The 23,872-nt window shown below is 43.7% G+C and overlaps 1 protein-coding gene across 1 annotated transcript in view; it reads right to left on the bottom strand.

Annotated features, from left to right (window-relative positions):
- LOC124268805 (protocadherin Fat 4-like) overlaps positions 1 to 20,160 on the bottom strand; it is a 72,021-nt gene extending 51,861 nt beyond the window's left edge. The window contains exons 1-2 of the mRNA XM_046703826.1: positions 20,134 to 20,160; positions 19,601 to 19,702 (exon numbers count right to left, since the gene is read on the bottom strand). Coding sequence (XP_046559782.1) covers positions 19,601 to 19,702; positions 20,134 to 20,160 — 129 coding nt within the window. The remainder of the gene's footprint in view (positions 1 to 19,600; positions 19,703 to 20,133) is intronic.
- Positions 20,161 to 23,872: the final 3,712 nt, after the last annotated feature.

Genomic DNA, 23,872 nt, shown 5'->3' with positions numbered 1-23,872 from the left:
GAGGAACCCTCAGAAACGTTTACTTTATAAACAGATTCAGCAAACACAGGCGTTGCATCATTTATGTCCACAACTTCAACAATGAGGTCGGCTATTGCTTGGAGACCCGCAGTGTCCGTCACTGTCAATGTCAACTGGTCAAGGACGTTTCTGCCTGACATTGATTCAACGTCCATTCTCTCAGCAATAGATACTTGACCTGATTCTGCATCGATGTTGAAGAAATGACTGTCACCACCTGCAACACACAACGTGAGGAATTACTTTCACATTAGTATTGTGAAAATCATCAAACCAGATTGGAGGCCAAGATCTTAATTTGGGGGATATGTTGGTCGGGTTTTCTTTCTGAAAACGACATAAGGTCAAGATGCTTGACTCAGTTGTCAAATCTGTAGAGTAACTTCAATTTTGGCATCTTAGAAATCTGTGATCTGGTTTCCCACACACAAAGCTGACTCTTCATTATGTTGCTGAAATATTGATTAAGGATGCGTTAATCCGGTCTCTAACGACAGGATTTCAGTTGCCTTCAAGAATCTGCGTTTCTGAATTCGTAACAATAAAATCACAGAACGAGGATAGGCCTTTAACTCCAATGGCCAGTGTAAATTCATATAGCTTAAAAAAAAACGCGTAATGAACTCAATTAGCGATAGTTGTAGAATCTTGTCACATTTCATGGCCCGAACAGACGATTGAACAGATGGAAAACAATAATATTTTGGTCACATGTCAAAACCTTCCAATAACAATATCGAGTAAATGCCCTAAATCCATTTCAAAGGTCAAAGAATCATGAAACGCCTTACCTGTCAAAGTAAAGGTGTGAGAATCACCACGGTCAAGGTCAGTCAAGAGGAACAAACCGCCCACAGTTGTACCAACTGGAAGTTCTTCCGTGACGCTGACTGGGGTCAAGGTCACGATTGATGGCGTCTCGTCTATTACGTCTGTTACCTTGATAACCAGAGTCCGGTTGGTTTTGTAGGTACCATCTGATATTCTACAAATCGGAGATGAAAAGATATTTTTTGAAAGAGTATGTAATTATATATGCTGCACCAGTTGTGTTTCAGTACTTTTTACGACGCATAGTCTTTGCGACTCATACACTTATTTCAGACATTAACACATTGGTTGTGCTTGTGTTGAATAAAAACCCCTTCAGTGGTTGTTATGTATCATCTCACATTGCCCAAATCAATAAACTAACCCTGAAACATTTAATTTGTGGAAAAAGACTTAAAACGCGGCTTAAACCAATACCTGAACACAAAATGGTCTTAGTTTTTTTTTTAAATCAGCAGAATGTTTAATAAATAATTATTTCAGTAGAACGATTATTCTTTCGAAATAACGATGAAAGCATTTTTTAAAAAAAAATTAAAATGAAAACCAACTTAGGTCTCAAAGCATCAGAATGAGTTGTCAGTCCTTTTTCATAAGATCCTAAGAACTGAGAAGAAGAAATGGTTTCATGCGTACCCGACAACTATGCTATGGCACTGTGAAGTTTCATAATCTAACGTTTGTTCAAGAATGACGTCATTTCCGCTGATGATAAAGAGGGTTTTATCTCCGTCCTCGATGCTGGCCACGACATAATCAGCGTCGCTGTCCTCGGTAGTCAACGTCACAAGAGCGTGACCAACATCCGTGTTCTCCGCCACCTCAATGGACGTCGGGAAATTTAGGAACACTGGTGCGTTGTCGTTTTCGTTTCCTACAGTAATGATGAAATCTCTGTTGGTGCTCTTGGGTGTGGTGCCGGCATCTGTTGCCTTGACAACGATGCTGTAAGTGTCAGTGCCTCCCGTGGCTGTGTCAGCATCCAGAAAGTCGTTCAGGCGAAGTTCCCCAGACACAGGATTGATGATGAACTTGTGCAGAGCCGAGGCTCCAGTAGCTGTGTGAAACATGAATCAGTCAAGTATAAGACAAAATATTATGGATGTCAACTTCTTCTTTAATGTAAACACACATATATTCTGTCGTATACTTGAATACTTTTGTATGACTCTCAAGAAGCTCATGATTCAGTCACAAGGGGAATTTTCTTGAAGGGAATTATGAACTTGATGATGAACTTGTCCAGAGCCGAGGCTCCAGTAGCTGTTGAAACATGATTCCGTCAAAAGGGGAATTTTATGGATGGGAATTGAACAGAGTTCCTGACAATGCATTGATTTGACAGTCGACTGCATGGGTGGGCTTCGTTGTTCTTTCATCAATGAGAATTGAATGCAAAAGAATTGGTTTGATGAGGAACTTGTCCAGAGCTGTCTCCAGTGGCTGTGTAAAAACATGTCACCAGACGTTATTAAACGATCCGTTCAGTATTCATAGAAACACATAACACTTAATAATTGCATTCATATTATTTTTAATTAGACAGATATTTTATCAGTTCTATAATTAATTTGAAGATATATGTCATCGGTAAATGTTTCTTACAGTCTGTAGCAGAAAGTATCTCATATGACACATCTCCATCGGCGCCCGCATCTTCATCAACGGCGTGGAACGTGGTCACCAGATACGGTGGCTTTGTCGTCTCTGGCACTACCATGGATGTCTCGGCTGGCAAAGTGAATTCTGGGGTGAACTCGTTCTCTGGCAGAACCTGGATGACCATTTTCACATTATATATGTATGAGGAATAGTGTATGGGATATTTGTAGCTAACTCTTGAGTTCTCACGATATCTCATTTTCTTTTGGCATTTCTAGTTTGTTTCCAAAGTTCGTGAGAATATCCCTTTCAGTTTTCAAAAATGGATGACCATTTTAAAAGTGTGGTTTTTTAAATTAAAACTGACATGAAGTACGTAGGGGAAACATTTGCCAAATCTCGCCTTCTTTGATAAACGTAATGGGGGTCAAAAGGACGACATCGCGAAGACACGAAAATGTCTCCTACAGTCTTCAATGTGTAAGAGTGGGATATTTTGGTTAAACGGTTTTAAACTGTTTTAAAGACTATTTCAGTTACAGTTGGAATATCTGATACATGCGGGATAAACAAAGTGATGGCCCTCGGTAACATGTGCTTTTCATAAAAGGTGGCTAACGGGATCGGGTGGTTAGGCTCGCTTACTTGGTTGACACATTTGATAGTATCCCAACTGCACAAATCAATCTTCATGTCAGTCACTGGGATTTCTGGTCCAGACTCGATTATTTACAGACTGCTTTAGTATAGCTTGAATATTTAACAACAAATAAGCAATCACTGGATTGTCTGGCCCAGACTCGATTATTTACAGAATGTCATCGCTCAGTAACACCATGAAAGCCGAGCGTGATCGAGTAGTAGGGCTGTGTGGGATTCAAACCTGTGATCTGCTGATAGTGTGCGAAGTAGACAGATCTAAATTGCAAATGGTGGCGCCTTAGAAGACCTGGATCGACGTCGTTTGCTCAGCTTCACAAATGAGCATAATTTGCTGATATGGTTTGGGGGAGAGGATGGGGCTTATCTACCTGAAGGTCATCAAGGGAGACAATTACTTTGGGTTCTATACTTTCATGTCACTTTCACGTTCCCGTTTTAAATTCATACCTTGACAACGACCGCTGCAACGTTTGACTTCGCAGCTTCGTCTGGTGGGGTGTCTTCAGCCTTCACAATAAGGATGTACGTAAAATCTGAGGCCACGAGGGATTCGTAGTTTAAAGGGGTATCTTCCGTTACCAGAACGGAACCTTCATTTCTGAATTTGATGGCTTGGTCGTCACCGCTGACGATGCTGTAAACAATATTGGCGTTTTCCCCTTCGTCGTTGTCAACACACGTCAGCTCCTTGATCACTTGACCTGAAGAATAAACACGTGTTTGTAATTATTACTATCACAGTACAACAGCTTCATTTTTTCTCATTTTCTTTGCAGCCACGAATAACTTCCAGAAGAACAGATGGCGGTGGGGTAGCCTGATGGTTAAAGCGTCGGCTCGTCACGCCGAAGACCCGGGTTTGAATCCCCACAAGGGTACAATGTGTGAAGCCCATTTCTGGTGTCCCCCGCCGTGATGTTGCTGGAATATTGCTCAAAGCGGCGTAAAACCAAACTCAGCCAGTCAGTCGTCAAGACATTCCTGAGTTCAATTCCCAACATACGTACGATGCGTGAAGCCCATTTTTTGTGTCCCATCTTTATATGAATATTGATCAAAGCGGCATAGAATTCATCACACTGATATTCCAGGAGAACAGATCAATAGCAAGGGTACCGACAACTACCACCAATCATACACCTAAATCTCTTAACTGTGGCTAATAAACAGCTTTCTGCTCAAGTTGTTTTACATGTAGAGTGCAAGCATTTAAGCCACATCTCTATCAAAAGACATCACAAAGCGAAATACTAAAGCGTTTCTAACCGTATCCTGTGTTCTCCGACACATTGACGTACACGACGTCGCTGCTGAACTGAGGACTGTTGTCGTTGATGTCCACGATGTCGAAGGTGAGAGCCTCTGACGCCACGTTGCCTCCTGCGTCCGTCACCTTCAAGGTCACGTCCGTGATGGAGGTCAAACCGTCCTCTCTGTCCATTCTTTGCGCAACAGATATCACGCCGGTTGAAGGGTCAATACTGAAGAAGGAACTTCCGGTTCCTGAAGAAGAAATTGCAACCTTGTCAGGAATGAAAACAATAACAGCTTGATAATGATTAAAAAACATGTACGCGGCAAACTGAAAAGATGACACGTACGGGTGTACTAGCTTTTAGCAACATTCCAGCAATATCACGGTGGGAGACACCAGAAATGGGCTTCAGAAATTGTACCCATGTGAGGAATCGAACCCGGGTCTTCGGCGTGACGAGCGGACGCTTTAAATATTAGGGTACCCCATCGCCCCTCTTGTGTACGAAATGATTCATCAGGGTCCGAAAATGACGCGGATGGTTATGCTAGACACAGGTACGACTCATCATACAAAAATGGGGATCCGAGACACCAAGAGTCATAATCGATGAAAACCTGAGATTCGAACCCACGACTTGTGTATCCTGGTGTAGATGTGCACAGCAAGCGGATGTGTATACCTAGAAAATCTCCGTACACTACTGTTCAAAATCACGGTTCCCACGATCGCGAAATTGTTGTTTGGTTTGTTGTGTAAATCCACGCTCAGCAATATTCCAACTATATGGCGGCGGTCTGTAAATAATCGAGTCTGGACCAGACAACCCAGTGGTCCAGCATGACAGTCGATCTACGCGATTGGGATACGATGACATGTGTCAACGAGCCTGACCACCCGATCCCGTTAGTCGCTTCTTACGAAACTGTACTCATTAGGCCAGAATCGGATCCAAGTCAAATTAGAGTCCGGAAAAGAGGTATGACCCACGAAGGGATTATGTTGTGCGGTGGGGTACCGTAATGTTAAAAGTGATCGCTCGCCATACTGAAGACAAGGGTTCGATTCCCTACATGTGTACAATGTGTGAAGCCCATTTCTGGTGTCCCCCGTCGAGGTATTGCTGGAATATTGCTAAAAGCGGCGTAAAGCTTGATTCACTCACTCACTCATGTTGTATTTTAAGGATAACTTCGTGATTAGTTCCTACTTTCCAGAGTAGATCGCTTTCAGAATTTCAGCCGGCAAACACAATGTAATTATGCGAATTCTTCTATATTTGTTTTTATACAGTGTTGTCACTTTAGTACGACTGGTACTTGCATATGAGACACGTCATAATGGAGAGTGTATTTCTCATTGTCATACCCTCTAGTGTATAAGTGAGGGTGTCACCCTCGTCCCTGTCGGTGACGTCATGTATGCCCCCTAGCCTTGTATTGATTGGTTGTTCTTCATTGAGGTTGACTGGACTGTTGACGTTGATGACCGGTGTCTCGTCAATGACGTTGCTCACGTTTACGTTCACGGGGACGTCTGTTTGGTGAACGCCGTCAGTGACTCTTGAAATACAAAATAAAACATAAATAGTAAAATAATATTTTTGGCATTTTTAGAGAATACCTTTGGGTTTGCGTGAGTGTGAGTGAGTGAGTTTAGTTTAAAGCCGCTTTAGCAACATTCCAGCAATAGCAAGGCGGGGGACACCAGGAATGGGCATTGTGCCCATATGGGGAATCGAACCCGAGTCTTCGTCGTGACGAGCGAACGCTTTAACCACTACCCTACCACTACCCCATCGGCCCCTTTGGGTTTGCGCCCAACACAGTGTTATATATATATATATCAAACCCTGAATATCATTCGGAAAATAGTGGAAATATTTTTCTCGAAGTAATATTTTACTTGATGTTATTATTTTGTTCTGCATATTCTTTATTTGATTGGACTACACGTGTTTCAGTAAGAAACTTTAGTACCTCAGTAGAAACGTGTAACATCGTTTTGATTCGTAATCTAGCGTAGATGTCGTCATGATATTGTTGAGGTCGTCGTATGCAAACATTTCCGTCCCGTCTCCCACCAGTGTGTACGTCAACATATCGCCGTCAGCGTCGTTGGCGACGACGGAGAAGAGCCTGGTGTAGATGTCGGCCTGCTCCGTGACAACGGTCTGGTACAGAGACTCGTCGAACTTCGGGGCATTGTCGTTTTCGGCGTCTACAGAAATACGAAACGATGTCTCCACAAACTTGCTTGTAGCTCCACCATCAACGGCTTGGATGATGACGTCATAGTATGTAGCGCCACCTGTGGGTCTGTCATAATCGAGGGGTGAGGCAAGGATGAGTTTCCCATTTCGGTAGTCCAAGGGGAATTTTTCAGACCCGTCTGCACCGACATCTGAAAGATGCATTACTGACTGACTGAGTTTAGTTTTACGCCGCTTTTAGCAATATTCCAGCAATATCACGGCGGGGGACACCAGAAATGGGCTTAACACATTGTGCCCATGTGGGGAATCGAACCCGGGCCTTCGGCGTGACGAAAGATGCATTAAATATGATTAGTTGATATAAAGAAGAGAAAGGACAAATTTCTCCTGCACGGGCAAAATCCTATAGTTAGAAATTAGCCTAGTGGTAGATTTTTTAGTTTGTTTTTCGTTTAACGCCGCACTCAGCGGCCTGAATATAATCGAGTCTGGACCAGACAATCCAGTGATCAACAACATGAGCATCGATCTACGGAATTGGGATACGATGACATGTGTCAACCTTGTCAGGGAGTCTGACCACCCGATCCTGTTAGTCGCCTCTTACAACAAGCATGGGTTAATGATGGCCAATTCCACAGGGTGGAAGCGCTGTCCACGCGAAATGTGGAGTTGCCGCAAAAGCAACTCCATTTCCTCGCTGGACAGTGAAAGAAGAACATGTGGCGCAAGAGTAATGGTAAGTTTTCCCTCGCATTTTCATTATTTTGCAAGTATATCATGTTTTGCCATTTGGCAGACGGGTCTAGAAATCTACAGATCTTTCTATAATAGCTTGACACCCTCTTTATGTATTGCAATTGCGCGTTAAGCGAGGGCACCCTCCTGAGTGTCGAAACAAGATCGCGGAAAATGATCGTTTCAACACGAAATATGACAACCTCATCAGCAGACACGCATTTTTTTGCTGTCAATTCTTAGATATAGTTGTCTTATGTCTTCATTCACAGTTTAGGCTTTAATGCGTCAGTATTTTTCAGTTATCGTTGAAAAATCAAACTGTACATTTTATATGGAGTTGCTCACATTTAGCAACAAACTGTCCATTGCGTTGTGATTTTTCTGTCAAGGGAGTTGACAGTTTGTAGTTTAACCGTCATGTCATAAAACGTTATTCTAGAGATATTTGTTGTAGACCTGCCTACCTGGCGTATTTATTACGACTTTGTATGATCAAGTACGATTGTACACCCACATTGCAGTTTGTACCCTTACAGGGATTTAATGTAATAAAATCATGTACGATCAGAAGTGCATTAACAAATATACAAATATACATCTACCTCAGGAATAACCAAGTCCGGGGCCCCGTTTCACAAAGCTCTCGGAAGCCTAAAATGTCATAACTTTTCTTGTAGCATTCGTACGTACTATACTGTAACAATGACTTACGATATCGCTACGAAAGTTTGTGAGCCCAGGTAATTCCAAAGTATGTACATTGTTCATACTATCATTCAGATATTAGTATTGCACATTCGGGTAAACCACATCACGAAGCATCTGAAAAGGGGCATCTAACCAATGTTGATTGAGCGAAATCAAATACAATAATGACTTCCTTTGTTCCCATCGGTGGCACCAGCGATATGGACAAGTCAATGGCAGCAGAAATCCAAATGACACCAAGACGAGCAGCAGCCAGACCAGATACAACTCCAACCACAAAGGGCCAAGAGAGCTGCAGTCAGGCACTCCTGGGTGCTTATAGAGGAGAGGGGATAACAGTTTGGTCAGTTCTCAAGCCCCCTAGACACCCATTTGAGGCTGGAGGATCCAGTAGCGTTCCAAAACTACACAAGGTTAACACCACAGCTCTTCGATGAAGCCTTGCATAGGGTGGCCTAGCAATCGATAGGGGAGTCACCAGTTTCAGGCAACCTCTTTCACCTGGACTGAAACTGGCAGTCAGACTTGAGGCTGAAGACAACTATGGGTCTCTTGCGTATGCCTTCAGGTGTGGAGTGACCACCATCTCAGAGATGATTCCAGAAGTGTGACAGGCAATTGTGTTTAGCCTACCTGTGACCCCTGAAGCCTGGACAGCCGTAGCTAACCAGTTTGAACAGAGACGGATATATCCCACGCCATTGGGGCCCTGGATGGTGAACACATTGCTATCAAGAAGCCACCTCAAACTGGCAGTCATTTAAAAGGGCGTCGTTTCGATACAACTCCTAGCTCTGATGGATGCAGATTACAAGTTTGTGGATCGAGCTTCGCAGAAAAGGACACATGTCAGATGCTATTATATGTGGCGATTCGGGGCTGGTCAACGGCATGGAAGAGGGAGCCCTAGGACTTCCCCCATCCTGCCCTCTGACCGCAAGCCCTGATGACCACCAAGACACGCACTTCTTCATCCTTCGCACGCAGGAACTACCTCATGAAGCCATACAACAGAAGAAGGATGTCCAGGAAGGAGAGGACTCTCAAGAGGAAGGAGAATGGGGGAAAATGCCTTTGGGATCCTGGCCAATAGATTCAGGTGTCTCCTTATGACACTAGGGCAGATGCCCAATACTGTGAAAGACATAGTGGAGGCGGCAGTGGCTCTTCACAACCTCTCTGAGGCTGAGGCATCCAGGCATTGCAGCCCAATAGGTGGGCCATGAGGATGGAAACCACCATGTCATCCCAGGCGCATGGAGGACCAGGTGGACTGTCTAGATGTGGATCAACCTCCAGCACCTCGCAAATCAGATCAGAGGGAACTCCTGAAGGCGCAGTTATTTGGATTTCCAGTTTATATATAGGCGCAAGAACTCGTAACAGATCCTGAGCGTCCGTGAAAAAAACGTCAATATTCGTACCTACTTGCATTTACCCGTATCAACTCGTATCTGCTCGTGAGTCATTCGTGTCAGGTTGTTAGCAATGGGACCTGAAAGAGCGTCACAGATCGTGGGAGATCGCAACACATCTCAGCAGAGCGTGGTGTTTGTCTTGTCCACGATTGATTCCGACCACTACGATTTCTAAGCACGATTAGATGCGATATGTTGGGCTTTAAATTTGTTATGATGCAATACTATCTGATGCGATGATCACGATTGACAATTAATTGTGTTGATCGTAGAAATTATTTGAACCGTCCAAAATTGTACTACGATCAACACGATTGCCACAACTGACCTCAAGACCTGACAAGATTTGATTGGTTTACCACGATTAGTCCATAATTAAGACCACAATTTCAATCGTGGCACGAATCGTGATGAGGTGAACACAACAACTACCGTTTCCATTGCCAAATCTGTGGAAAAGGGTATCAACAACTGTGGAATTTCGACAGTTCATGCTCTAAAATCCATGCAACTACATGGACAGTTACTTCAACGTAAACATTCAACTCAATGGACAGTTTCAACACAACTCCATATAAAATGTACAGTTCGATTTTTCAACGATAACTGAAAAAATACTGACGCATTAAAGCCTAAACTGTGAATGAAGACCTAAAATAACTATATCCAAGAATTGACAGCAAAAATAGGCGTGTCTGCTGATGAGGTTGTCATATTTCGTGTTGAAACGATCATTTTCCGCGATCTTGTTTGGGGGGTGCCCTCGCTTAACGCGCAATTGCAATAAATATAGAGGGTGTCAAGCTATTATAAAAAGATCTGTAACTTTCTAGACCCGTCTGCCAAATGGCAAAACATGATATACTTGCAAAATAATGAAAATGCGAGGGAAAACTTACCATTACTATTGCGCCACGTGTTCTTCTTTCACTGTCCAGCGAGGAAATGGAGTTGCTTTGGGGGCAACTCCACATTTCGCGTGGACAGCGCTTCCACCCTGTGAATTCTAACCCGGATTTTCACGGGTTGTCGAATAGAGCGGTCGAGTGAAAGTAAATACTTTGCATCGGCAATTATCGATCATACGACCACTTAACCTGGTTAAAGGAAACAAACTGTACATAGTGACGTAATAGCCTACAATAAACATTACTTTCATATTCCGATTTTGTTCTTGTCATATTTATATCCTTTTCCTTACAGCGAGCATTGGTTGCTGAAGACCAATTCTATCGCGGATCTTCACGGGCTTACAGACAGTTTATTCATCAACTTAAATAGCCTCTTACTGATAGTACTTTAAGTACTGATAGTTAAATTAAACAGGCGTCGCTAGAAAATGTTTCCGTTATTTTATCAGCCTTGGTCTGTTTATATGACTAACGTAACAATGTCATTTATAATTGGAAAAGATCTCTAGCGCTAATCATAGGAAATGCTCTCTACAACAGTTCCAATGAAGTAGCACATCGTGGCAAGTAAATGGCATCGCGTTGTTATCATACTCAAGTAATGACCAAGACGAACAAAGAGGTAGTATCAGTTACCAACCATCTATGACAGACATAAGTTGGAATGTGACGTCACCATCTGCGCCTACATCGTCATCAATTACTGTGTAGTGACCCAGCTGTGACCCGGCTTCCTTGCTTTCACTGACAGTAATATCACTTGGTGCGATATCCCATGTTGGACTGTGCTCATTTTCTGACACAACCTGGATAGTGAAGATATTCATGTTATAGCGTCTTGAACATCAGCTTCAAATGGGAGGGTGAATGAGTTGAGTTTCACGCCGCTTCTAGCAATATTCCAGCAATATCACGGCGGGGGGCACCAGAAATGGGCTTCACACAATGTACCCATGTGGGGAATCGAAACGCGGGTATTCGGCGTGACGAGCGGACGCTTTAACCACTAGGCTGCCCCACCGCCGTCTTCAAATGGAGCAAAGCCCTGCAGCATGGAGCACGGAGTCGTGCTGACAAGCCAAGGTTCAAAAGACGACCTAAAAATAATAGGATCCTAACACGAGTAAGGGAGGCAAGTCTGTATTCGCCCAATCCCTGTAGCATGGTGGTGAAAGAGTTCGCTCGTCAGGTCGATGGCCCGGGTTCAATTCCCACACATGGTTATAATGTGTGAAGCCCATTTCTGGTGTCCCCCGCCGTGATATTGCTGGAATATTGCTAACAGTGGCGTAAAACCATACTCACTTACTCACTCACTCACTGTCACTCCTCTTAATCCCCCTACAGACTCAACAACACGTGAACCGTCGGTAGATTTCATGACTCTATGCTGCAGAATTCAAGAAACCGCTATTTGCATTGAACCTCAAAACAAGTCCGGTAGCAAATACACTTTTTATATAATTTAGAAGTTGTTACATGTATCATTCATTTGACGCACTGAAAGGATAAGAGTGAATGTAGAAATCCGCATGACCTTATAATCAGTTGTTTTCAGAACACAAACATTATCATAATTTGAAGGCCTTGTTTATTTGACAACCGCAATTGATAAAATTTGTCTTACGAGCTGATTGTAGTACTATTATCATAATTATCATCACCAATTCACATATATAACCAACATCAAAATGAAGGTGTATTGAATAAACGGGAGTATGAAAACACCGCCTTTCTTACCGTGACGACAATTACTGCAACAGCCGTCTTCGCCGCCTCCGTCGTTGGCTGATCCACGGCTTGCACGGTCAGGGTGTACAGGAAGTTGGCGGTACTCAGAGCCTCGTAGTCAATAAAGGTCCCGGATGTTCGAAGTTCAGTCCCGATCAACTGAAACTTTTCATCCGGAGATGCGTCGTCGCCGCTGATGATGGAGACGACGACCATGGCGTTATCTCCAGCGTCCCCGTCAGTCACCTCTAGAGTACTGAGGAGTATATCTGTGGAAAAAGAACAATTGAACTCCGATCGCTACTGAAAGGAATTTCTAACGTCTCTGGAAAACTTCCCTCTGCCAGCCTTACTGACCCATGCGTGCTTGTTCAATAGTAGCATTAATTTCTCAGTTCTCGAAAAAATTAATAAATGGCTGCCAACAGCAGTTTTACAAATACACAGCTCATTCAGAGTGTATGTCTCACCAAAACGTTCACATGCAAGAGATGCCTTTACTCAGTATCACCATATAGATCAGAGACCATATCATTGTTTTAGTGTCACGTTAATGAGTGAGTGATTGAGTTTGGTTTTACGGCGCTTTTAGCAATATTCCAGCAATATCAGGGCGAGGGACACCAGAATTGTGCCCATGTGGGGAATCGAACCCGGGTCTTCGGTTTGACGAACTTTTAACCACTAGGCCACCCCCCGCCCCAAATGTACCAGAGATACACACCTGTACACACCTGTACACACCTGTACACACCTGTACTTTACGGCAAGACTATCGGTATCATCTGTGATCACAAATATCAAAACAGGGAATCTAAACTCGAGACAAAAAGTATTCTGAGCATGTTTCGGGCATCTTGGAGTTGACTGACAATGTTGTACAACCTGGTGCAGTGTTCTCGGTGACTTCCATGTGGATCACGTCGCTGCTGAACTGAGGACTGTTGTCGTTGACGTCGATGATGTCGAAAGTGAGAGTCTGCGACGCCACGTTGCCTCCGGAATCTGTCACCTTCAAGGTCACGTCTGAGATGGATGCACCACCAGCCTCTCGGTCTATTCTCTGGGACAGGTTGATGACGCCCGTTGTGGAGTCAATGTTGAAGTAGAAGCTCTCCGTCCCTGACGTAACCAGAAGGGAAATCTTCAAAATCTGAGTCAGTGAGTTTAGTTTTACGCCGCCTTTAGCTTAGCCATATTCCGGAGGGGGACACCAGAAATGGGCTTCACACATTGTAAGATGTGGGGAATCGAACCCGGGTCTTCGGCGTAACGAGCGAACGATTTCATCACTAGGATACCTCATCGCCAATTGAAAAAAAATATGTAGTTATCATAAGAATAAACACATTCCAAAGTTTAGCTCCCCAGTTTTGAAATTTCACGGGAGAAGGAGTTTACAGTGACAAACGTGCATTTTGAGAGAATTTAAGAACATGGTCTTAACAAAGTCATTTTTTAGAATACAAAGCAAGTGAACTTGTCAACGAAAGTGTGTATCGTAGATCTAATACAAGAGGCCCAAACATGTTCGATTTCTTAATGTGCAATCGGATTCATTCACTGGACACATCTTTTCGGGGTCATTCTATTTTATTGACAACAATTAACTTTCATGAACAAGAACAGAGCCTACACTCCTTTCTTAAAAACAGACGTTCTCGGAACATTCGTATACTCAGACAATTTAGATTGGGACGTTTGGTTACTACCTTGGAAAAATGCAAAGAATTTCCGTGAAAGCAAAACAAACTTTGCTGTAGTTCTTACATCTGTATCCGTTTGCTAACTCGACTAACAATTAAAGCAACACTTTTGTGAAACAAAAACATTCCTTTGTTAACATGCGAGCACCTTCGAGGCTGTAGGTGAGGCTGTCGTCCTCGTCCCTATCTGTGACGTCATACACGCCCCCTAGCGGCGTCCCTACAGGTTGTTCCTCGGGAAGGGAGAAAGGCGTGTTCACAGTGAGAACGGGTACCTCGTCGATGACGTTATTGATGTTGATGATGACAGGGACATCGGTCTCGTGTTTGCCATCACTTGCTCTGAATTTTAAAAATCCCTCATTAATCCCATTTTGCAGCTGTTAAATTCTAGGCTCATTATACAGAAAACAGATACTTGACCAAAACCTTTTAGAAACCTATTCAGGCATGTATCTGATACACGTATATTTGATAAAAATAACAAAATACATTTACCTTAAAGTAAGAGAAAAACATCGTTTCGTTTCATAATCTAAAGGCCCAAAAACAATGAGAGCAGGCGATATGTATTTGAAGAGTTCATTCCCGTTTCCGAGCAACGTGTATGTCAAATCGTCCCCATCAGCGTCAGTTGCTTGAAGGTCAAGGACGACCTTGTCTATTACAGCATCCTCGGATAATTCAGTTTTGTAGGAAACCTCAGAAAATGAGGGAGCGTTGTCGTTCTCCCCAATGATGAAGATCTTGAATGACGCCTGAACGTTCTTTGAACAGCAATCCGCCGCCTGGATTGTTATGTCGTAAAATGCAGCGCCACCTGTCTGTGTGTCTGCATCAACAGGGGAGGCCACTTTCAGCTGCCCAGTTCCCGAGTCCAAGATGAAGGTACCGATAGCGTCAACTCCTTGGTCTGTAAAAAGTTATTGGTGAGGTGAGGTGAAATTGGGTTTAACGTCGTTCTTGAGAATATCTCGCTCATATGACGACGTGCATGCGTGTGTATGTGTATGTGCGGCTGCTTGTACTAGCCCAGACTTAAGCTGGTTTTATAGTGCTAGCCCACTGAGATACCACGCCGCAGTGAAGCATGAATACCCCACTCAGACACATCATACTGACTCCGAGCCGACCAGTCCTTGTTGTACCCATTCATGCCGAGCGCCAGGCAGGGACCAACAAGCACCATATTTTAACGTCTTTTGGTATGACGCAGTCGGGGATCGAACCCGCGACCTTCCGCTCTCCGGGCGGACGCTCTAACCACTACACCACGGAGGCGGTCCTGTAAAAAGTTATTGATTTCAAACATTCGAACATATTGTTCTACGATAGGTGGATTAGCCTCACACATGTCTTATTAAACAACACCAATCAAAATTTTGTTACAGATTATGTTTGTTTGTTGTCTAACACCGCACTCAGCAATATTCCAGCTATATGGCGGCGGTCTGTAAATAATCAAGTCTGGACCACACAATCCAGTGATCAACATCATGAACAAAAATATTCCTTTACTTCCAAACGTTGGGTTATATGTTTCCACATATTTTCAACTGACTGCGACTTGAGAAGGATGACGCAAGACAAGTCTTACCAGTGACAAGGGAGACAACTTGGTAGGTGACATCACCATGGGTGCTAAGATCTTCATCAGTTGCTTCGTAGCTCCCTATAACAGTACCTCGGGGTGATGATTCATCAATGGTCAGCTCCATGGGCGTGGCTGCCCACACGGGCGCAAACTCGTTGTCAGGTAGGACCTTAAACACCAAAAACTACATTACTTCGTGTCCTACAAAGCAAGTCGACTTTCATATCTGCTTCTACAAATATGCTTCTATTGTATGTGCAAACCTGGTGGCTGGAGTTTGTTAGAGCATGTTCTGCATGCATGCAGCTAGGCATCTTATTTGATTCACTGGCGATTCACACATACACCCAGCCTATACGTCTCCAAGACGTACTGGATTAATGCAATAAAAGGACTACTCATATTTCGTGGCCTGTTTGCTAAGCACCCAATCACACAACTCTTCAAGTCCTCAAGACGTACCTTAATTACTGCAACAGAACTTCAAGGCATGCGCTCCTATTTTGTGGCCTTTACGGTAAGCACTCAACCATACAGCTCTTCACGTCTTCAAGGTGTACTTAAGGTCGATGGCCCGGGTTCCATTCCCACACATGGTTATAATGTGTGAAGCCCATTTCTGGTGTCCCCCGCCGTGATATTGCTGGAATATTGCTAACAGTGGCGTAAAACCATACTCACTTACTCACTCACTCACTGTCACTCCTCTTAATCCCCCTACAGACTCAACAACACGTGAACCGTCGGTAGATTTCATGACTCTATACCGCAGAATTCAAGAAACCGCTATTGGCATTGAACCTCAAAACAAGTCCGGTAGCAAATACACTTTTTATATAATTTAGAAGTTGTTACATGTATCATTCATTTGACGCACTGAAAGGATAAGAGTGAATGTAGAAATCTGCATGACCTTATAATTAGTTCTTTTCAGAACACAAACATTATCATAATTTGAAGGCCTTGTTTATTTGACAACCGCAATCGATAAAATTTGTCTTACGAGCTGATTGTAGTACTATTATCATAATTATCATCACCAATTCACATATATAACCAACATCAAAATGAAGGTGTATTGAATAAATGGGAGTATGTAAACACCGCCTTTCTTACCGTGACGACAATTACTGCAACAGCCGTCTTCGCCGCCTCCGTCGTTGGCTGATCCACGGCTTGCACGGTCAGGGTGTACAGGAAGTTGGCGGTACTCAGAGCCTCGTAGTCAATAAAGGTCCCGGATGTTCGAAGTTCAGTCCCGATCAACTGAAACTTTTCATCCGGAGATGCGTCGTCGCCGCTGATGATGGAGACGACGACCATGGCGTTATCTCCAGCGTCCCCCGTCAGTCACCTCTAGAGTACTGAGGAGTATATCTGTGGAAAAAGAACAATTGAACTCCGATCGCTACTGAAAGGAATTTCTAACGTCTTTGGAAAACTTCCCTCTGCCAGCCTTACTGACCCATGCGTGCTTGTTCAATAGTAGCATTAATTTCTCAGCTCTCGAAAAAATGAATAAATGGCTGCCAACAGCAGTTTTACAAATACACAGTTCATTCAGAGTGTATGTCTCACCAAAACGTTCCCGTGCAAGAGATGCATGCCTTTACTCAGTATCACCATATAGATCAGACACCATATCATCGTTTTAGCGGTTTTACGCCGCTGTTAGCAATATTCCAGCAATATCAGGGCGGGGGACACCAGAAATGGGCTTCACACATTGTGCCCATGTGGGGAATCGAACCCGGGTCTTGGGCGTGACGAGCCTTTAACCACTAGGCCACCCCACCGCCCCAAATGTACCAGAGATACACACCTGCACTTTAGGGCAAGACTCTCGGTATCATCTGTGATCACATGATCAAAACAGGGAATCTAAACTCAAGACAAAAAAGTATTCTGAGCATGTTTCGGGCATCTTTGAGTTGACTGACAATGTTGTACAACCTGGTGCAGTGTTCTCGGTGACTTCCATGTGGATCACGTCGCTGCTGAACTGAGGACTGTTGTCGTTGACGTCGATGATGTCGAAAGTGAGAGTCTGCGACGCCACGTTGCCTCTGGAATCTGTCACCTTCAAGGTCACGTCTGAGATGGATGCACCACCAGCCTCTCGGTCTATTCTCTGGGACAGGTTGATGACGCCCGTTGTGGAGTCAATGTTGAAGTAGAAGCTCTCCGTCCCTGACGTAACCAGAAGGGAAATCTTCAAAATCTGAGTCAGTGAGTTTAGTTTTACGCCGCCTTTTAGCTTAGCCATATTCCGGAGGGGGACACCAGAAATGGGCTTCACACATTGTAAGATGTGGGGAATCGAACCCGGGTCTTCGGCGTAACGAGCGAACGATTTCACCACTAGGATACCTCACCGCCCCTTCAAAATCTAAAAATAGCTGTAGCTCACCTGGATGAGGAGTCAATAGTATTAAAAACACATAGACAGCCACTGAACCAAAGTTGTTGCCGACACTGATTCCAATACAATCTGCATTAAACCTGGGCACAACACTAAAATCTAACAAATTGAAAAAAATATGTAGTTATCATAAGAATAAACACATTCCAAAGTTTAGCTTTCCAGTTTTGAAATTTCACGGGAGAAGGAGTTTACAGTGACAAACGTGCATTTTGAGAGAATTTAAGAACATGGTCTTAACAAAGTCGTTTTTAGAATACAAAGCAAGTGAACTTGTCAACGAAAGTGTGTATCGTAGATCTAATACAAGAGGCCCAAACATGTTCGATTTCCTAATGTGCAATCGGATTCATTCACTGGACACATCTTTTCGGGGTCATTCTATTTTATTGACAACAATTTACTTTCATGAACAAGAACAGAGCCTACACTCCTTTCTTAAAAACAGACGTTCTCGGAACATTTGTATACTCAGACAATTTAGATTGAGACGTTTGGTTACTACCTTGGAAAAATGCAAGGAATTTCCGTGAAAGCAAAACAAACTTTGCTGTAGTTCTTACATCTGTATCCGTTTGCTAACCCGACTAACAATTAAAGCAACACTTTTGTGAAACAAAAACATTCCTTTGTTAACATGCGAGCACCTTCGAGGCTGTAGGTGAGGCTGTCGTCCTCGTCCCTATCTGTGACGTCATACACGCCCCCTAGCGGCGTCCCTACAGGTTGTTCCTCGGGAAGGGAGATAGGCGTGTTCACAGTGAGAACGGGTACCTCGTCGATGACGTTATTGATGTTGATGATGACAGGGACATCGGTCTCGTGTTTGCCATCACTCGCTCTGAATTTTAAAAATCCCTCATTAATCCCATTTTGCAGCTGTTAAATTCTAGGCTCATTATACAGAAAACAGATACTTGACCAAAACCTTTTAGAAACTTATTCAGGCATGTATCTGATACATGTATATTTGATAAAAATAACAAAATACATTTACCTTAACGTAAGAGAAAAACATCGTTTCGTTTCATAATCTAAAGGCCCAAAAACAATGAGAGCAGGCGATATGTATAGGAAGAGTTCATTCCCGTTTCCGAGCAACGTGTACGTCATCACATCGTCCCCATCAGCGTCAGTTGCTTGAAGGTCAAGGACGACCTTGTCTATTACAGCATCCTCGGATAATTCAGTTTTGTAGGAAACCTCAGAAAATGAGGGAGCGTTGTCGTTCTCCCCAATGATGAAGATCTTGAATGACTCCTGAACGTTCTTTGAACAGCAATCCGCCGCCTGGATTGTTATGTCGTAAAAGGCAGCGCCACCTGTCAGTGTGTCTGCATCAACAGGGGAGGCCACTTTCAGCTGCCCAGTTCCCGAGTCCAAGATGAAGGTACCGATGGCGTCAACTCCTTGGTCTGTAAAAGGTTATTGATTTCAAACATTAGAACATATTGTTCTACGATAGGTGGATTAGCCTCACAAATGTCTTATGAAACAACACCAATCAAAATTTTGTCTACAGATTATGTTTGTTTGTGTTCTAACACCGCACTCATCAATATTCCAGCAATATGGCGGCGGTCTGTAAATAATCGAGTCTGGACCAGACAAACATCATGAACAAAAATATTCCTTTTACTTCAAAACGTTGGTTTATATTTTTCCACATATTTTCCACTGACTGCGACTTGAGAAGGATGATGCAAAACAAGTCTTACCAGTGACAAGGGAGACAACTTGGTAGGTGACATCACCATGGGTGCTAAGATCTTCATCAGTTGCTTCGTAGCTCCCTATAACAGTACCTCGGGGTGATGATTCATAAATGGTCAGCTCCATGGGCGTGGCTGCCCACACGGGCGCAAACTCGTTGTCAGGTAGGACCTTAAAACATGAAAAACTGCATTACTTCGTGTCCTACAAAGCAAGTCGACTTTCATATTTGCTTCTACAAATATGCTTCTATTGTATGTGCAAACCTGGTGGCTGGAGTTTGAACAATCGATCAAAACTTATATGGTGGAGAGGGGAGTAACTGTGACGCACCTTAAAATCTTCATCAAATCCGAGAAACGCTACGCTGCTGCACAAATAAATGTTCTCGCTCAAGATAGGCTACTTGTTGAAAACGTTGATTTCTGGCCAGAAAACATTATTGTCAAGCCATGGCTGAGCAGGAAAAAGTTTTGGCAACAAATAGAGGAAAGACAGAGAATGAACGATGCTCCCCAGGATAACCCCTCTTAGATATGTCTCTCCCAATCATTTCACTTATGTCATGGAACTGTCGTGGTGTAATGTCAAGTGTATGTTACCTCAACGCTACTCTCTCTCAAAACCATATCCACATATGTGCCTTGTCCGATCACCAGCTTGGTGCCCACAATCTGTCATTCTTGGATTCCCTAAATGAAAACTACTTCTCAGTCGCCAACCCAGCTCAAGAACCCCGCAACCAGAGGTCTCAGAGGAGTGGGGGAACAGCCTTCCTATGTCACAAAGATCTTAAGCCATATGTCCAGGTTCTAGATATTGTCAATGATAGAATCACTGCCCTAGAACTCTCTGTTCCAAATCATCATCCACTCTATCTCCTATCGATCTACCTACCCCCTTCGAATCGATCCATAGATCTCTACAAAATGTGCCTTGATGAACTCCAAGAAGCATATTCTGCCTTGTCTGAAAGGAGCCCGGTAATCATCCTAGGGCTTACTTTAATGCAAAGATTGCAGGCCCAAGAGCAAACGTTAACCTTGACCAAAGAGCTAGCATGCTCGGGGAGCTCTTGTCAGAAAAATTCACTAATCTCTATCAACATGCAGAGCTTCTGCACAGGCCCAGTGAATACCTTCTATCCATATACAGGAGGCCCCCAGACACCAATTGACCACATCGTAGTGCCAACTGAGCTTATGTATATCATCCACTCGGCAGAAGTGATTGATGATAATCCACTAACGTTTCCGACCATCACCCAGTTGTATGCCTTCTTGCAATTCACCTACCTAGTCAACCAGCTGCAAATCCTCCCATATCGTAGACCAGCTTGGAACAAAGCCCTCCAGAACGGCTCAATCAAGGACTACACACATGCAGTCTCTAACTCCTCTGGGGTATGCAGCTGCCAGCTCTAGACTGTGACAGGGAAGATATTGAACACCTTACTGATATAATTACTATGGCCCTCACTATGGCTGCGTCTGACTGTCTTCCAGTGAGACATTTCAGGCGTTATCTAAGACCATACTGGAAGGAACAAGTGAAAGACTTCCACGACCTGATGTTATCTTACAGACACAAATGGATTCTAGATGGGAGACCTAGAGGCATGACTTACACTAGCTTCCGTGACTACAAGAAATCCAAAGACAAATTTCGAGCTGCTATGAAAGAAGCTGCAGCACTTTATGAAACAGAGCACTTCAACAATCTTGATAAACTATATGACATTGACCAGAAAACATTCTGGGCTCTCCTCAACAACAGAAACAAGAAATCACACATTTCAACCATAAGTGTATCAGGGAACCATACCACAGATTCCTTGGAAATCTGCCATGCACTCATGACCACATGAAGACTATATTCAGCAAAGGGGTAGATGATCACTTTGACCAGAACTTTAAAGACCATCTAGAAGGCAGAGTTGCTGAACTAAAACACTGTACCTCTAACAAGATAATCGACGTCAAGTGCCTTCTGACCTCTCAGTCTGAGGTAAGCAAGCTTTGCAAATCTCTGAAAAACAACAAGGCCTGTGGAGTTGATGGAATCTACTATGAACACTTGAAACATGGAGGCTCAACTCTTCATTATTATCTTTCTGAATTATTCAACAGAATATTCACTACAGGTTCTATCCCATCCCAGTGGAAGAAAGGTATCATCATCCCAATCTTCAAAGGCGGAGGCAAACCAAGGACGTCCCCAGATTCATATAGAGGAGTGACTTTGTTGCCTGTTATGTCAAAACTTTTCAAACAGGTCATAGCGAACCGGATCCCACAATTCCAAGACTCCACGGATTTCCCTGATCCTCTGCAATGCGGCTTCCAGAAAAGCCTCTCGTCTCTTCATGCATCATTCCTCCTTCAGGAGACAGTCTACCACTACAAGGAACGGAATGACTCTCTGAAAGTGGTGTTCTTGGACAGTAGTAAAGCCTTCGACACTGTGTGGCATGATGGGCTACTCTGGAAGTTGAAGGAGTTGAACATTCATCCAGGTGTGTGGCGCATTTTCTGCAACACATACTCTGGAATGGAAAGTTGTGTTCTTGCCAATAATACTTACTCATCCTGGTTTAAACTCGACCGTGGGGTGAGACAAGGTAGCGTCCTTTCTGCTAAACTCTACTTGGTTTACATCAACGAGCTTCTGACAAACCTATCACATCTTAAGAAGGGAGCATTCGTACTGGATCTCCACCTCGCTGCTCCAACTCAGGCAGATGATATCTCACTGATCAGCCCTATCACAGCTCATCTACAATCTATGGTAACAGAGTGCCAGAACTACAGTGCCAAATGGCAGTTCACATTCTCTCCTTCAAAAAGCAACGTATTGGTCTTCAATCCGCAAAAAAAAAACAAGTGCAATATCAAACTTTACGGAAAGAAGTTACCTGAAGTGGACAACACAAAGCGTCTTGGCATTCTTCTCGACTCACACCTTAGCAGCCACACTCGAACATCAAACGCAAGTTCGAAGATGAAGTCAGCTGCAATGATGCTGATGAAATCAGGCCTACACAACAGTGGGCTGAATCCAATTACCAGCTCCAATCTCGTCAAGTCTGTGTGTCTACCCAAAGCCTTGTTTGGGTGCGAATTGTGGTCAGGTTTGAAAAAGAGCGACATTATCACTGTCGAAGGGCACAACGATTCTGTTTAAAGATGTGTCAGGGGCTCCCAAGAACTACTAGATCTGACATATGTAACTCCCTGATTGGATGGTACTCGGCAGAATCACATATTGACACAAAGAAGCTGTTTTTTCTTGGCTCCTTGTGTAACAGTAAGAAGCACCTGCTTTGCTTCAAACTCTTTATCTCACGCCTGTTTGCGTTTAGAAACTGCATATTGAAGACAAGAACAGGATTTATACCAGATATAGTTCATGTACTTGAAAAATACAAACTGAGGCACTTTCTCGAGAATTTTGTCTCCTCCGGCATCTTCATGAGTCAACTCTCCTGGAAGAAGATTGTAAAAGACTCTGTCATGGAATACGAGAAGTCCTCCTGGAACCAACGAATGACATCAGATCCAGATCTCAGACACTTCAGGACATTACACCCCTCGATAGAGCCACACCCAGCTTGGCTACTTGCCAAAAGATACCCCTCCTTGAAACAACAATGCATCTTCACAGTACAATTGTGTGCTCTTTGGCGTCCTCACCGTGTGTATGGACCTTGTGATAAATGTAGTGTGAACTGTGCAGACCCCTTGATCCATGTCCTAACAGCGTGTGAAGCTTGTGCTGGCTGCAGAGACCAACTCTGGTGTGACATTATCAACGTGGGCCCGGTGGAGTTGAGCGTGCAACTTCACAACAAGACTGATATGGACCTGGTGTGCAGCCTACTTTCCTGCCGCCCCCCAGTACTGCTCTCTGGCGAGGAGACTGAGCTGTACACACTGACTGTTGTTAATGGACTCTACGCGACCTGTAATGCATGAATATTCTATGCGCTTCTCTTGTTAACTTAAAACTATCTTAACTTTTTTCGCATTCCCTTGTACTCTCCATTGGAGGAATAAAAGTGTATATACGTCTCCAAGACGTACTGGATTAATGCAACAAAAGAACTACTCATATTTCGTGGCTTGGTTGCTAAGCACCCAATCACACAACTCTTCACGTCCTCAAGACGTACCTTAATTACTGCAACAGAACTTCAAGGCATGCGCTCCTATTGTGTGGCCTTTACGGTAATCACTCAACCATACAGCTCTTCACGTCCTCAAGGTGTACTTAAGGTCGATGGCCCGGGTTCCATTCCCACACATGATTATAATGTGTGAAGCCCATTTCTGGTGTCCCCCC

This window comes from Haliotis rubra, unplaced genomic scaffold, assembly GCF_003918875.1.
Source record: "Haliotis rubra isolate DU_JTF1 unplaced genomic scaffold, ASM391887v1 Scf14, whole genome shotgun sequence".
Lineage (NCBI taxonomy): Eukaryota > Metazoa > Mollusca > Gastropoda > Lepetellida > Haliotidae > Haliotis > Haliotis rubra.
The sequence above is the reverse complement of the archived record's forward strand: the minus strand, read 5'-3'. Positions and strand labels throughout refer to the sequence as shown.